General features: G+C 50.1%; 1 protein-coding gene and 1 long non-coding RNA gene across 2 annotated transcripts in view; one reads left to right on the plus strand and one right to left on the minus strand.

Annotated features, from left to right (window-relative positions):
* Window positions 1-933: 933 nt before the first annotated feature.
* On the minus strand, window positions 934-4,178 carry LOC149524667 (uncharacterized). Its single transcript, XR_016349155.1, has 2 exons — window positions 4,102-4,178; window positions 934-2,863 (listed from the first exon to the last, which is right to left on the minus strand). It is a non-coding gene; the product is annotated as an uncharacterized LOC149524667 (long non-coding RNA).
* RPF2 (ribosome production factor 2 homolog) overlaps window positions 4,143-15,247 on the plus strand; it is a 31,080-nt gene continuing 19,975 nt past the window's right edge. The window contains exons 1-4 of the mRNA XM_006123209.5: window positions 4,143-4,303; window positions 6,726-6,858; window positions 10,994-11,031; window positions 12,742-12,781. Coding sequence (XP_006123271.2) covers window positions 4,281-4,303; window positions 6,726-6,858; window positions 10,994-11,031; window positions 12,742-12,781 — 234 coding nt within the window. The 5' untranslated portion in view covers window positions 4,143-4,280. The remainder of the gene's footprint in view (window positions 4,304-6,725; window positions 6,859-10,993; window positions 11,032-12,741; window positions 12,782-15,247) is intronic.

The raw sequence follows: 15,247 nt of genomic DNA on the forward strand, positions 1-15,247 counted from the left end.
TGTAAATGTAAATGAAGCCGCAATCATTTAAATCGTGGCTTCATTTGCCTTTGCTGATCTGTCTAATCTACATGCCTCTGCCGACAGAGGCATGTAGTCTAGACCCAGCCTTAGACTCTGGTCAGGGCTTTCCCCCTTAACAGCCAAAGAACTTCTGTATGTGGGAGAAGTTGCTTATGTTCGGCATCCATATCCTTGCACAGCGATTCAAATAAATATGAATTTAGTGGATGCATTTTGATATAATTAACTATACAAATCATGTCATTCAGAACATCAAGAAGTTCAGGACAAAGTTTTCATCTTGCCAACATTTTTTGATGAGTGACAGAGTGGGTAGACTTACATTCAGGCACCACTTGTTACCCTGGTCATGAAACCAGAAAGCCTTCCAGTCATTGCAGCAGAGCCATTTGTATGAACCCTAACACAATAAGTCCCGTTAAGCCTGCCTGAAGTATAACTGTCCAAAATGCTGAAGATTTCTGCCAGTGTTGTGTTGATAGGCAGGGGAAGCGCCTGCAGTAAATCCTCAGGCACATCATCTTCAAAACATAGCGCACACACACTAACAGCATTGCCTTGTTTTCAATATCTGTTCATTCCTCCACTTGAATTGAAAACCATGTAGATCCATTTATCCTCTCCAGCAACTGCTCCTCCATTTCCTCAGCTATTTTGTCAATCCTCTTGACAAGAGTTGTCGGAAAGAGGAACTTTCCTACTTTGCAAGCTGCCATTTCCCCAAACAGCTCATGGCAGATATCTTTTGCAGCATGAAGAATCAGGTTTTTGCCAATAGTAAAAGGCTTTTTAGCTTTGGCAATTCAGTGAGCTACTAGAAATGATGCCTTCAAAGCAGCCACGTTTGAGGGCACACGTGGTATCACAAAATAATTGTTTTTGCCTTCAAATTTGCTTTTTTTTCTGTTAAAAAAAAATCAACCGGTTTTTCTTTGAGAGCAGGATGTTTAGACTCAAAGTGCCAAATTATCTTTGAAGGCTTCATTGTTTTGTTGGACAGCATTTTGGCGCACATAAACACACGGTGCTTTTGGATCCTGTGAATCACCACACGCAATAAAACCATACTTTAAATACAAGGAGTCGTACTTGCAATTGAACATTACTCTTTTTTGTTTTTTCACATTTTCTTTGCATTGTATATCCTGATTGTACGTAGAGTCTACAATATTCTCTTTATCATTTGAAAAGTCATTGTCTTTTTTCGCAGAAACACTCTTTCCAAAAAAGGAATCCATGGAAGTTTGCTTGATCATCTTTTAGCCATTGTATTTGACAGAAGTGACTAGACACAGTTACCAGTGTTGGCAGCTGGGAACCAAAGCCATATTTCTCCACTTTCCCCCACTGGTGAATGTGGTCAAGGCATGCCAGACCCTTGATAGTCCCTTGATCCTTTGGACGGTCCTGCCTGCCTGTTTGGGGAGCACATGGTCTCTCAAATTCTCTCCCCCCCCCCGTGCACTTCCAGTGTGTGTCAGTAAGACTCACCAGCCATCTATTCATATCCATTTGTTCTTGTCGACATTGGTCTAGTTTTCCTTTAATGCATGTGGCCACACAGGAGGCCACCAAGGGCCCACAAGTGTGCATGCTGCACTCAAGGGTGTGGGGTGAGATGGCAAGTGGTGATTTGAAAGCTTGGGGTGATGACTCCTCCAGCTCTGAGGGTTTGGTACAGCAAGAGAGGTGACACCACTGCTGTTGCTGGGAAGACGTGTTGATACTGCTGAGGAGAAGCACACAGCTTGAGCTACAGAACTGCTACAGCCAGAGAGGCACCTCTCCTGTGGCTCCAACCTCAGTGCTGCTGCAGCAGGAAGAGACACTTTCCCCAGTCCAGGTGCTGATGCAAGGAGAGAGGGGTGAGGAAAGTTCTTTCTCCTCACCACAGCTCTGGAGCAGCCAACACCCGAGACCTCTCATCCTGGCTCTCCCCCAGAGCCTGCACCTCCAGCCAGAACCTTCACACTCAACCTTCTGTCTGAGTCCTGAGCCTTCTCCCACATGCTGAATCTCTTGGCCCCTACCCTCCTACACATGTTATCTCCATATTAGTGCACATAAAAAATGTATTATGCCCATGGACTGGGGAAAATAGAGGGAAAATTGACATTGGCACTTAAATAATTATTTTATGAGTCCTGGGCTATGTCTACACTGGAGGCTTCTTGCACAAGCACATCTTGTGCAAGGGTTCTTCTGTAAGAACTCCTGCACAAGAAAACGTCCACACTGCCGTGTGTGAGATGTGCTTTTGCACAAGAGCACCCATGGCAGTGTGGATGCTCTCTTGCACAAGAAAGCTCTGATGGCCATTTTAGCCATACGGCTTCCTTGCGCAATAATCCCTGCAGAGTGTCAACACTGCCCTCTTGCACAAGAGCTCCTGTGCAAGAGGGCTTACACCTGATAAAAAAGAGCATAGCACTTGTGCAAGATGCCCTCTCTTACCACACCATACTGTAAATTTCCTTGCGCAAGAGCAGGCGGGCAGTGTGGATGCTCTGCAGATTCTTGTGCAAGAAGCTGCAAGTGTAGACATAGCCATGGAGTGCTCTTCTCCTCTGAGTGATGGGACTGGGAGTGGGGAAGCACAGTGGGATGGGGATGGGTCATTTCCACTTCTTGCTTGCCACAGTGATTTTGGGAGGTGGGGGGGGGCTGAGCCTTGCTGCTTCCTGCTAATCCCCCAGGTTGTTGGTCAGGGGAAGGGGCTTGAGAAAAAGGGTGCAATGGGTGTGGGAGAGGGTGGAGCAGGGGTGGGCACTGGCGAAGGGAAGGGTACAGCCATGGGGTCTTAGACAAGGTGGTGAGAATGTCTTGTATTGGATCAAACCTGTTGATGAAAGAGACAAGTGTTTGCGCTATGCCCCCATGAGGATGAGCTCTATGTAGCTCAGAGACCTTTTACCACCACAAGTTGTTCTAATTAGGGATGTTAGATAACATTTATTTTAGTAATTGTGTAGCTGCAAAAACTGTATTGGTTACACTGTTACTAAAATACTACTCGGGGACAGGGATAGCAGCCAGTGCACTCCAGACCCCACTCCTGGGGAGCCCCCTACTGCCCAGCACTGTTGCCTCTATATCAGTAGCAGCAGCTTGTCCATGGGGAACTCAAGTTCTAGAGTTGTCAGGTATTGACCCGGACAGTGCGGTATTTTCGCCTCCTGTCTGGTAAAAAAATTCAGAAAATACCAGACACCTAAAATGTCCAGTATTTTTTAGTTTTTTCCCCCTGCCAGGAGGCAAAAATATCAGACACCTGGCAACCCCACAACACACTCAGCAACTGGGTCCAGTCCCCGGCCCCCTGCTTACCTGGTTCTGCAGGGAAGCTGCTTTCTGGCTTGACCAAGAAAACAAGATGGCCACCAGCTAAAAGCCTAAAGACCTGCGCAAGGGCAAGCCAGGCCTTCCCTGGGTCTTAAAGCTCAACTGCGCCCCTCTTCCTATCCCTAGTCTGACTCTGCACGCACTTAAAGGGGCCATGCTGTTTTAATGCTGTTTTATTTTATGTGTTTATTTGCTTAATAACTCTTGGGGTCTCCCCCCTTTTTTTCCCTGAACATAATTTTTTCCCGGTGTTTTGGTTTTTTTGGGGGTGGGGTGTTTTTTGGTTAAACCATCTACCAAGTCCCCCCTGGACAGCTCTGCCCCCGCCCCACTGCTGCCTCTGCGACAGGGGCGGGGGCGGGCAGGTCGGTGGCTCCGTGAGAGCGAACAGAGCAGGAAAGTCCCGCGCTCCCGCCTGCCCCTCCCTGCAGCGGGCTCGCGGGGATCTGGCTTTTGAGATGACCGCCCCTTGCTGCCTCTGATGGAGCCCGGGCGTGCACGGGGCAGGCGTGTGGATTAACCGCCACGCCCAGCTGAGCAGCAAATCGCTCGCTCGACTGGCCGCTAACACCCTCCTGCCGACAACGGGTACGAGCTGCCTCGCCCACCTTGGCCGCGACTGGGCCTGCAACGCCACTGCCGCGGCTAGGGGGCGCTGTGGCAAGGCACCAGCCAGCCCGGAACGCTCATTTTTGTGAATTTTGTCCCTACTGCGTCTCCGGCCCCGTCTCTCACCGGCCACCGTAGTTTTTCTGACCGTCGTTTCGATCGGAGAGTAGCCCACTGCTGCAAATACTAGTGCGCATGCTCAGTCGGCCCGCGCACGCGACCTGGCGGCGGATGTGATATCATGACGCAGAGAAGGGACGTCTCCGGCCGCGTGGGGCGCGCGTCACTCTCTGTTGCCGGCGGAGATGGAGGCGCTGGACCGGGTGGTGTAAGTGGCGGCTCCGGTGCGCGCGGTAGCTCGGGGCGGGGGAGTCGCTGACCGCGCGCTGCGGCCGCATCTCCCTGCTGCCCCCAGCGGGCCTTGCCCGGGCGCGGAACAGCCCCCTGCCCCCGCCCTTCTGCCGGTCCCAGCACGTGTCTCCCCCGGGCGGCGGAGCGGGGCCTGGAGCGCTGGGTCGGGCAGGGCGCTGTGGCTGGGGACTTCCTTGCCTTGCCTCAGTTTCTCCTCACGTGATCTCCCTCCTCCGCTACAACACGCAGCCCTCACAGTTTCAGGGACCAGCGTGGACAGGAAGGGGCGCGGGCGCATTTACACATTGACCGATAACCCCGGGCTCGTCCCTTAGTCCCTTGGCTCTGTACCTGCGGGCTAGGTCCCCCACTGCTGTTTCTGAGAGGCAGCAGTGAGGGGAAAGGCAGGGGCTGGTACAAATGGGAAGCCCACTCCTTGCATGTATGGGCTCCTGTGGAGCCCCCCCCTTTTGCTTCCTGGGGTGGGGGCAGGCCTGGAGTCAGTGCTTGCCAGAAGCACTAGTGGTGATAGTTACAGCCATGAGCAGAGACAAGATGGGCATCCACGTCTGCAAGAACTAATAGAGTCCTGCAGTGATATAAAAAGATGGGTCTGCATTCAGTCCATATCCACCAGGCTCAACTCATTATACATCCTTGATCCGGAATTTTACTTGCATCTGCACAGAAAGCCACTTGGAGGGAAGGGAGCACAGATGAGTAAGGGGGGGGGTATAGGTCAGGGTGAGGGACAGAGATGTAATAGTGCGGTTGATTAGTCAATAAGCAAAATCTTAGAGGTTACTGATTTAGACTACACACATTTCCTCCTTCCTCCCTTGCAGGTAAATTTTTTAGCAGGCTGGCCAGCAGGCCGTCTCAATCCTGAATCACGCCTGACCTGGGACCTACTCCCACTGTGGCTCTGCACTTAAAGTGCATTAGGAGCCAGGTGGGCGGGCAGGCAGCCCAGCTCAGGCTTGTGCCAGTTCTGGAAGTTCAATTACCCACCCCCCCTTCCCACTGGGGCTTCTGCCAGCCCCTGCTGCTACCTCTATTAGAGGAAGCAGCGTAGGGTGACAGGCAGCCAGTCCGCAAAGAGAGATGGTTTTTAAACTGGCTCCTGTTGTAGACCAACTCCTGTCTGACACTCTGTGCTGCTGCCTCTGATACAGAGGCAGCAGCACTTAGTAGCAAGGGGCTCCTCAGGAGTGGGGTTGGAGCATACTGGCTGCCAGCCCTGCTGCTGAGGACTATAGAATAGTTGAGTAACTGACAAGAATTCATGAGGTTAATCGACTATTCAATTAATCCATGGTTAACAACCCTAGTGAGTGACAGAGGAAAGGGAGCAGATTTGCATTGTGTGCTGCTGGGGCTTTGGGAGTGATGGCACCCAGCAGCAGCAGCTTCCATCAGATCACATCAGGGCAGAGGGGTACTGCCTTGGGGCCCTGCCTTCTCCAATTCCCATGGCAGAGGGAGGACCCTGCTGCCCAGGAAGGAACTGACTGGCGTCCAAGGTGCTTCCTCATGACGAATCAGGCCCAGCCTCCCAGAGCTGGGCCCTTCCTACTCAGAGCAGGGCAGTTTGCTACTTTGCTAGGATTCTCTCCTTCCCCACACATGCTCCCAGCTGCACTAGCTGGCAGCAAAGAATAGTGTGTGGGGCAGGCAGCATGTGTCCCCAAAGCGAAGCAAGTCAGTGCTCACCAGGTGTGGGGGAGTGCAGGGCAAAGCTGGCACTTGGTCTCTCTTGCAGGGAGATTTAGGAGCTTATTGTGTTCCTTCCCCATCCGCAGTGCAGGGGCCTGCCTGCCGCCCCCCCTCCATCTGGTGGCCTGGCAGAGGTGGGGGAGACGACTCCTGAGCGGTATCCGCTTCACTTCTGTGGCCTATTTAAAAGGAACAGTGGAGTGGATATACTTCAGTGGTGATAGAGACCAATGATGATACATCATAAAGTAGCAGAGAAATGCCAAGCATAACTTGAACCTCTTAGTTTGCCTTTAGGGTGCAATTCATGAGCTCTTAAAGGGATCTCCTTTAGTCTTCATAAGCCAGTGTGTTTAGGGACGTGATGCAGGGTTTTGGTGTGAAGGGGAACCACCAGGACTTCAGCTAGGATGTGGAAACAAAGCCACATCTTACAGTTCCCTCAGAAGAACTCAGGAAATTAAACATTTAAAGCTGAGATTTATTTTCAGTTTCAGTAGGATTTTTTTGGGGGGGGAGGGAAGGATCCCATAGAGCATTTTCTTTAACTTCTTTGGGATTGTTTTGTATAGCGCTTGTTCATACTTCTGTTTTATTGACAGGACATCAACAATTAGTGATTGTTTCAAGCAAAGTCAATATGTTTTGTTTAAGTTAACTTTGTAATTAATTTCTCCTTGTAGAAAGCCTAAAACTAAGAGGGCCAAAAGGTTTCTTGAAAAGAGAGAACCCAAGCTCACTGAAAATACAAAAAATGCCATCCTCATAAAAGGTGGAAATGCAAACTTAACAGTGACTGAAGCACTTAAAGATATTGTAAGTATATTGGTTGGAAATACATGAACTGAAATAACTTTTAACATAGACTGTATATGAGGAGTAGGGATATGAAAGTGTAAACGTGTACAAGGTTAACCAATGAACCTGAGCTCGTCAGTTAACCTTCACAGTTACATGCGGTTCCTCTTTTCTGTTCCTCTCCCTCGTGCATTGCTGCTGCCTCTTTATCACTGTATCAGAGACAGCAGCATGGGGTGACAGGCAGGAGCCGGTGTGCAAGGGGATCCAGCTCCTGAGCAGCAGTACGGTGGTGGGGGGAGAAAGAGGACAGGCAGGAGCCAGTATGCCCAGAGCAAACACACCTCAGTGTGTAGATGTGTAACCTCCCTGATCTGTCATCATTGGGACCTGACCAATCCCAAATGAGGGAATTTGCTGGACCAGGGATGCTCTCCGACCATTAGCCACTAAGCCCCTTGCCTGTAGCCAGTTCCCTGGGTGGCACAGACTTGGGCTTCAGCCCGTGTATCTGGGGTCAGCTGCAGGGCTCTGACCCCAGCCCTGTGCTCCAGGAGGACACTGCAGGGCTCCAGCCTGGCCCTACACCCCAAGAGGCTTCCAGGTAACTCCAGCCCCAAGCTGCTGCAGAACTCCAGCCCCGTGTTGTCGTGGGGCTCCAACTCCAGTCCCATGCTTCAGGAGGCTGCCGGGGACTCTGGCCCTGACTCCCCACTTTGTAGTGCAGGAGAAACCACCACAATCTCTAGTAAATTATTTTAATAGTTAATTACCTTCCTCACAATCAAAAATGTATGTCTCATTTCTTATCTAGTTTCAACTTCCAGACATGGTTATCTCTATTGAAATGAAAAGATGATTATTACATATTTGCTCCCCATGCAAAACTTTTTTTAGACTAATCAAGTCACTCCTTATCCTTCTCTTTATTAAACTAAAAGGCAGACTTAAAGGCTTTCAGTCACTTTAAGGCATGTTTTTGAATCCTTTAATCATTCTTGTGGCTCTTCTCTGAACCCTGTTCTTGAATTGAGGGCACACGAATTGGACACAGTATTCAAGCAGTAATCACACCAGTGCCAAATATAGAGGTAAAACGCCCCTCTTGTCTTCAAGAGTCTCCTGTTTATTCTGCTTAGTACTCACTAACACGTTTGTAATAATCTTGCTGTGTCTTTAGGTCCAGGCTTTTAGAAGAGCTAATTAAAAAAAAAGTTGTTAAAGTATCTGTAAAAGATCCTAAATAATTAACAAGGGTCAAATACAAATACACTTCAAAATAAAATCTTTTCAAATAAATTGCTTTACTTGTCAAAACTTGATTTGGTGGTCAGATATATCTCCCAACAGTTAATGCCATCAGACACCTTTAAAATATTGAAAAAAATACTGTTGTATGAGTATATTGTCCCTCTGCTGTTGTAGGGAAGTGCTAAACTTTGACCTTAGGACTAATTGGGTTTAAAACATTTTGTTGTGTAAACTTTCCCTAACATGTATTACTAATATGGGAGTTTGATAATGCTCTGCCTTTCTGTAATGCCTTTCATTTCAAGATCTCAATGTTTAAAGAAAACAGTTTACTTACAGGTGTTAAGTTTAGGTTTAATCCCCCTTGAACAGATGGAAAACTGCATGGAGAGGTGTTATGCTTTGTCCGCTGTTGTGTAGGTACAATTTGTAACTGCAGTAATACCTAGGAATCCCTATGTGTTCATTGCAATGTGTGTACAGGCTCAGCAGAACTTGAGTTAACAAATGCAGGAACTACTAACCCAAGATTTGAGCATCCACACTCATTTGTAACCACAGGTCAGGAATTGTAGAACCTTGGCTCCCAGCTGTGGCTCTGCCATCTACCATGTGTTATGTGGGTCTAAGTCTAACACCCAATATCGCGGATTTAACACCTTCCCATAATCTGGCTGCTCTAACCCTTTTTTTTTTTTTTTTGTGGTGCAGTGTGGGAAAACTTGACTGTTCAGAGGTGTAGGATAAATACAAAATTAAAGAATTAAAGTTAGCTTAAATTTGGTTAAGGAAATGTGTTGTAAAGAAAGGCCTTGACTAACAAGTAAAAGGAAGGTCTCAAAAATAAGTGGATTAGTGATGTTAACTAGGGTATTTGTGTAAATATGTAACCACTGGAAATTTTAGAAGTTACACATTTACATGTGGTGGGGGGCAGGCAGGAGCTCAGGCTTATTGGTTAACTAGCCAATTAGCCTGTCATAAGACAGGATTTTAAGGTCTCTCCTCCACGTCGATCTTCTCTCCTGAGCCTCTGGTCTCTCGCTCTGTCTCTCTCTTCCTCCTATTGCCTCCCCCCCTCTGTCTCTCAGCTCTCCTCCCACTCCTGCCGCTCACTCGGGGGACTGCGGAGCCCAAATGGCCGTTTGGGTGCTGCACTCCCCGTGCTGCATGGGGAGCGCGGAGCCCAAACGGTCGCTTGCGCCACTTGCTCCCACACGGCGGCCTGGCTGAGCAGTGCAGAAGTCAGCCGAGTGCCACGGCGGAAGGAGAAGGGGGACGGGGCAGTGACGTTCACGGCCAGGGGCGGGCCCTGGAGCCGCTGTCACGCCGCACGTCACCACCCCGCCCCCCCTTTGCCTCCTGCCGTGGCGCTCGGCTGACTTCTGCGCTGCTCAGCTGGGCCACTGCAGGGAAGCAAGCGTCTGTTTGGGCTCCCCCGTGGCAGCCCGGCTGAGCGGCACAAGAGTCAGCCAAGTGCCATGGCAGGAGGCGAAGGGGGGTGGGGCGGTGACGTACACAGCCAGGCCCCGCCCCCGGCCAAGTACGTCACCACTCCATTCCTCTTTCCCTCCCACCGTGGCGCTCGGCTGACTTCTGCACCGCTCAGCCGGGCTGCTGTGGGGGAGCAAGCAGCGCAAGCGGCCGTTTGGGCCCCGCACTCCCCATGCAGCATGGGCCACCCAGAGGGAACAGCCCGCATTTCAGGCAACAGCACCCCCCAGAGGGAACAGCCAGCATTTCAGGCAACAGTGCCCCCTTCTCCTCCCTCCCCCAGAGGGAACAGCCAGCATTTCAATGTTACAGACACTGGGCTACTATATATATGATTGTGTGATTGACTACACATTGATATCCCTAATCTGGATTAAGACAGGAAATACAAATAAACTGTCTCCAGTTGGTTTTTAGCTGAAGTCAGTAATTTTCAATGACATCACTTGTTCATTAAAGGTATAAAAAATAAACTCATTGCTAATACCTGCCTGATCACATTGGAGCTGAGCAGTATTTTGTTACTGAATTGGGTGTAGTGATAGCTTATTTTCAGGCATGCTTAGAGCAGTTGCATAAAGTTCCATTTGTCCCATGGCGTTCATAAAGAAATCTACGGTTAAATTGGTGTCTGGGGATTTTCCATATTAATAATTTCAGCAAGAAGATGAAGACTCAGTCTGTGGCTTGTGGAATACTGTTGGTGGACTCCCAGACCATGAGTGCAGCGGGGCTGGGTTTTCACTACAAATTAGTAGGACTTAAACCCTGTATCCCGGCATGACTCAGTCTTGGATCCTTCCACCCCCATGATTTCTGTGACCCTATGTCAGGATTAAGTTTGATTCTGAGTACAAACCCTGGGCTCACATTGTAGTGAAGATGTACCCTCAGTCATGAACAATGGCTCCATTGTACTAGTGACTGTTCAATTGGTATGTCAGGGCCATAATTAGGAATATAACCTAGAACGCCTCTTCCAGTGTTTTAACTTAAGGCAACTTTTCCCCTCAAATTTTATAAACCTTTTAATAAAATAAAAAATGGTGTCACTTGCTTGGAAACTTAATATCTTGAGTATAAACATTGAAATAATTGTGAATGGAAGCTGGAGGTGTTCTGTTGTCCTGTATTGGTGTTTCAAGATGGTGTTTTTGTTTGTTTTTTGTTTCTGTAGACCTCTTTAAAATTAGTAATCCAAGCTTGAATCTCCATTTTCTTGCTCCTTTTGTGATTATGTCTACTGAGCTACAGGGTTAGATTGCACCTGATGGCCACTCTGTTTAAATGTCAAGTAATTCATATACTCTTTTGATGCTGATTTCATGTAGACTGTTAAAAAGAACAACGCTTAGTATTTCACTGTGTTAAAAGAACTTTCCTTAACTTCAAATTCTTTGTTTTGCAGTATGCTCTGAAAAAGCCCTTTGCTGTCCTGTACAAAAAGTAAGTTACATTTTGCAATTTTAGCATTGTTTGATAAAGATGGGCTTAATATTTTCAGAGAGAAACTAGAAAGGTGCCATGCCGGCTAATAAAGTGTATTTAAAAAAAATCTGGCTGCAAAATGTGGTGATTTTAAATTATTTTGACAGTCTAGAAAAAGTCTGAGTCCAATCATATTTATCAAAATACATGAAATAAGTTTGCAGAGGGGCAAGATATTGATTAACTTCAATGATGATGATCCAAATCTGTGTGAATAGCTGATGAGATATGGCAGCAGTTAAGCTTGGCAAAGATTGAGTTGAAAGAGTAACATTACATCTGTAAAAGGTAAATTTGCAAGTAGTCTCAGTAGGAAATATGCGTATACAAAATAGGGAGCCATTGGGTGGAAAGTTATAATCCATATACTTGGATGTACTACTTCATGAAAATCTAGGAATATTAAATGTGACGTAGATGAAAAGGCAAAAACAACTGTAAGTTATATTATGATGCCTGGAAGGCAAACCTTCATGTTGTGGATGCCAGTTTATTGCCTTTCTTGGAATACAGGCAGTCCCCGACTTACGCAGATCCGACTTACGACGGATCCGCACTTACGAACGGGGCTTTCTCGCCCCGGAGGTCGAGGTGGCGGATTGCTACCTGCGAGCTCCGGGGCGAGAGAGCCCCGTTCGTAAGCTGCTCCGGTGCCCCTGGTCTGCTGGAGACGGTCCCCAGCAGACCACAGGCACCGGGACTGAAGCGGCAGCAGCGGCGGGTTCCCATGCCTCTGAGGCTTTGCCAGAGCAAAGCCTCAGAGGCGCGGCACCCCGCTGCCGCTGCAGCTCTGCTCCCCGTGTCCCTGGTCTGCTGGGGGGGGCGGGGCGCAGCTAGTGTGCCCCCCCCAGCAGAATAGGCTTTTGTTTTGGACCCTGGGGCAGAGCAGCTGGGGCACTGCCGATTGGTCCTGCAGCGCCGCTCTGGGCACTACTGGACCAACCCGGCAGCACCCCAGCTGCTCTTCCCCAGGTCCTGATTCAGCCGCTGCTGGTCAGTTTCAGCAGCGGCTGAATCAGGACGCCTGGGGCAGAGCAGATGGGGTGCTGCTGGGTTGGTCCAGTAGCACCGAGGAGCGGCGCTACTGGAGCAACCCAGCAGCACCCCAGCTGCTCTGCCCCAGGTGTCCCCAAGTCAGCTTCTGCTGAAACTGACCAGCGCTGACTACAGGAAGCCCGAGGCAGAGTTGCTCTGCCCTGGGCTTCCTGGAATCAGCTGCTGATCAGTTTCAGCAGCAGCTGACTTGGGGACGCCTGGGGTTCTTAAGTTGATTCTATATGTAAGTCAGAACTGGCGGTCAGTTTCAGCAGCGGCTGAATCTGGACGCCAGTTCCGACTTACATACAGATTCAACTTAAGAACAAACCTACAGTCCCTATCTTGTACGTAACCCGGGGACTGCCTGTACTGCCTCTATGGTTGTTTGGAATTCATGCATCGTAATAAAGAGGAAATGTGGAGATGAGTGCATGTAATGACAGAAGTATTTGGACATAGGAAATGCTAAGGAAAGACTAATAGAATTAATATTGCTATGGCTCTGAGATGGAACACAGCTTCTCAAGCTGAAGTAATTTTTTCAAAAGAGCACAATAACCTTAGTGTCATCCTGACAACAACATCCTCCCTCCCCAAGTTCTTGTGTTTTTTTTTTTTTCTTTTCTTCAGAAAAAATATTACCAGACCTTTTGAGGATCAAACATCATTGGTAAGTATAGACCTCATTTTATTTAGCTTGCTATGGAACACAAGAGACTATGTAGATACCATCAGTTGTGCAGGGATGCCATAAAAATCATTCTCCAAGGTTCAGTAGAGCTACACCCCAAAAGCTAAGTTACAGGGAATTATTATGCAATTTGGAATAAGTTGAATATCTGTATAATACTAGATCCTGATAGATACTGCTATTGTTTTTATGTTGCCAGGTTTTTTTCCAGTAACACCGATTTATCCGAAAACAGAATCTTCATGATACTATTGTGGAAATAAAAATGTTGAGGTGCTCGAATAGGGATGTAAAATCGTGTTTAATCAGTAAACTGGTTAAACTTAAAATTTAACTAAACGGGGCAGATGGGGAGAGCTGTTCTAGCCTGTAGGGCTGGAGTAGCCTCCCTCCCCTCCATGGCCAGGCTGGAGCAGCCCACTGTGACGTAGTGGGGGTACCTGGCTGGTTCTCTGGGGCACAGACGACCTGTTCCTTGGTCTAGCCCCGTAGTTGACTCCCTCCGTCGCTCAGCCGAGATCTGGTCTCTGCGCGGTTCCCTTTCTCTCCAGGACTCCCGTTCACACCCGGACCGGCTCTCTGTGAACTCATCCGCCAGCCTCCCGGCCTCCTGGGGGTTCTCTGGTCTCCGGTCCTTGAGCCACAGCCTCAGTTTGGGTGGGCATGCTTCATAGAACTGCTCCATCAGGACCAGCTTGAGCAGCTCCTCTGTGGTCTGGGCTCCGACTCCAGACACCCACTTGCGGCCGTATTGCGACAGGCGGGAGGCCAGATCCACATAGGTCTCCTGTGGCCCTTTCTGTACCCCCCGGAACTTCTTCCTGTACATCTCGGGGGTCAGCCCGAACTTGTGCAGCAGTGCCTCCTTGACTCGGTTGTAATCCCCTGGCTGTAGGTCCTCCAGCTGACTGAGCACTCCGGCCGCCTCCTGGTTCAGTGCGGGGATGAGCTCCTGCAGCCAGTCAGCTGAGGGGACCCGTTGCAGTCCACAGGCCCTCTCAAAGGAGCTGAGGAACCCGTCTATGTCGCCCATGTCCTTCAATTAGGCCACCATGAGCCTCTCCAAGTGTCTGGCAGTCCCGGGACCCTGGGGCCCATCGGCACTTGGCGCAGCCGGTGCCCCGCCGGTTCTCCGCTCTGCCATGGCCAACTCATGCTGTCGTTGCCTCTCTCGGTCCTGGCGGTCCCTTTCTCGATCTTGGCGCTCCTTCTCTCGGTCCTGGCGGTCCCTCTCTCGGTCCTCTGCTTCCAATTCCTTGATCCGCAGCTGGATCTCCAGCCGCCGCAGCCCCGCTGGGCTGGCCCCTGCCCTAGATGGGCTACGGCTTGCAAGCCTCCTTGGAGACGCTGTCTCATCTCTCCGGTGGGTTCCAGCGCTCCTCCCCCTCTCTGAGCCTGACACACTCTTAGGGGGGGTCTGGCTGCTTCTCCTGGGGACAAGATCCTGGCCCTGTGGCTAGTCATTCTCTTCCAGCTGGGCAATCAGCTGGGCCTTGGTTGCTTTCCGCACAGGGAAGACCCTCTCTCTGCACAGCCCCACCAGCTCTGCCTTCAAGAGTCGGGCGTAGGCCATCTGCCCGCTGGTCCCCTCGGTGCAGACTCACCAGTCTAGTGCTGCAGCGCCCCACGATTCCCAGGAACTGCTTCGCTCTGTCTCCAGCACGCCTGGCTCCAGGGCTCTTGCTTCTACTGCGCCTTGTCGCTCGCCGCTGGAAGCTCCATCCACGGGGTGCAGTGCATCCCACTTCTGACACCAGTGTGACGGCGCGTTGGGGGTTCCCCATCTCCTGCCCCCCGAAATGGCACAAACAGACTGCACCAGCCGGTGGAATAGAGGAAGTTTATTGCCTCTCCAGGATACAGCACAGCACAGATGTAATCTGGTCACAGAGCTGGGCTAGGATGCCTCAGGCCCCCTTGAGATGGGGGGAGACTCGGCCCCTAAACTCCAGCCCCTTTCCCTAGGCTGTCTCCTCCATGCTCCCAGACAGCCAGCCACTAACTCTCTTCCAGCCCTGCCCCCCAGCCAGGGCAGCATTCCACCTTCCTTTGTTCCTCTCCATGGGGGGTGTCTGGCCATACTGGTTTGCACAGTGACTCATCCTGTTTTGCTGGGTCGTGGTACCCACGGCAGCCAGTGGGGGTTACCCCAGAGCCAGCAGCATAGAAACCAGCCAGGTACCCCCACTACGTCACACCCACACAGGCTGAGAGTTGGCAGCAGCACGGGCAAAGGGGAGGGCTACTCGCTCCCAACCCATGAGCCTGTGCAGCAGCCCTCCCCCCACTCACCTGCTGCTGCTTCCGTTGCCCCAGATCCCCTCCAAGGCTGCTCTCTCCTAATATACGAGCCCATTAAGGGGGGTGCTCACTCGGTAACCAGTTACCCGTTCATATCCCTACTCTGGAAAGTGCATGCATTTTACTGTGAAATTATGGCAAGAC

The sequence above is a fragment of the Pelodiscus sinensis genome, chromosome 3 (genome assembly GCF_052426305.1).
Source record: "Pelodiscus sinensis isolate ZL-2025 chromosome 3, ASM5242630v1, whole genome shotgun sequence".
Taxonomy (NCBI): domain Eukaryota; kingdom Metazoa; phylum Chordata; order Testudines; family Trionychidae; genus Pelodiscus; species Pelodiscus sinensis.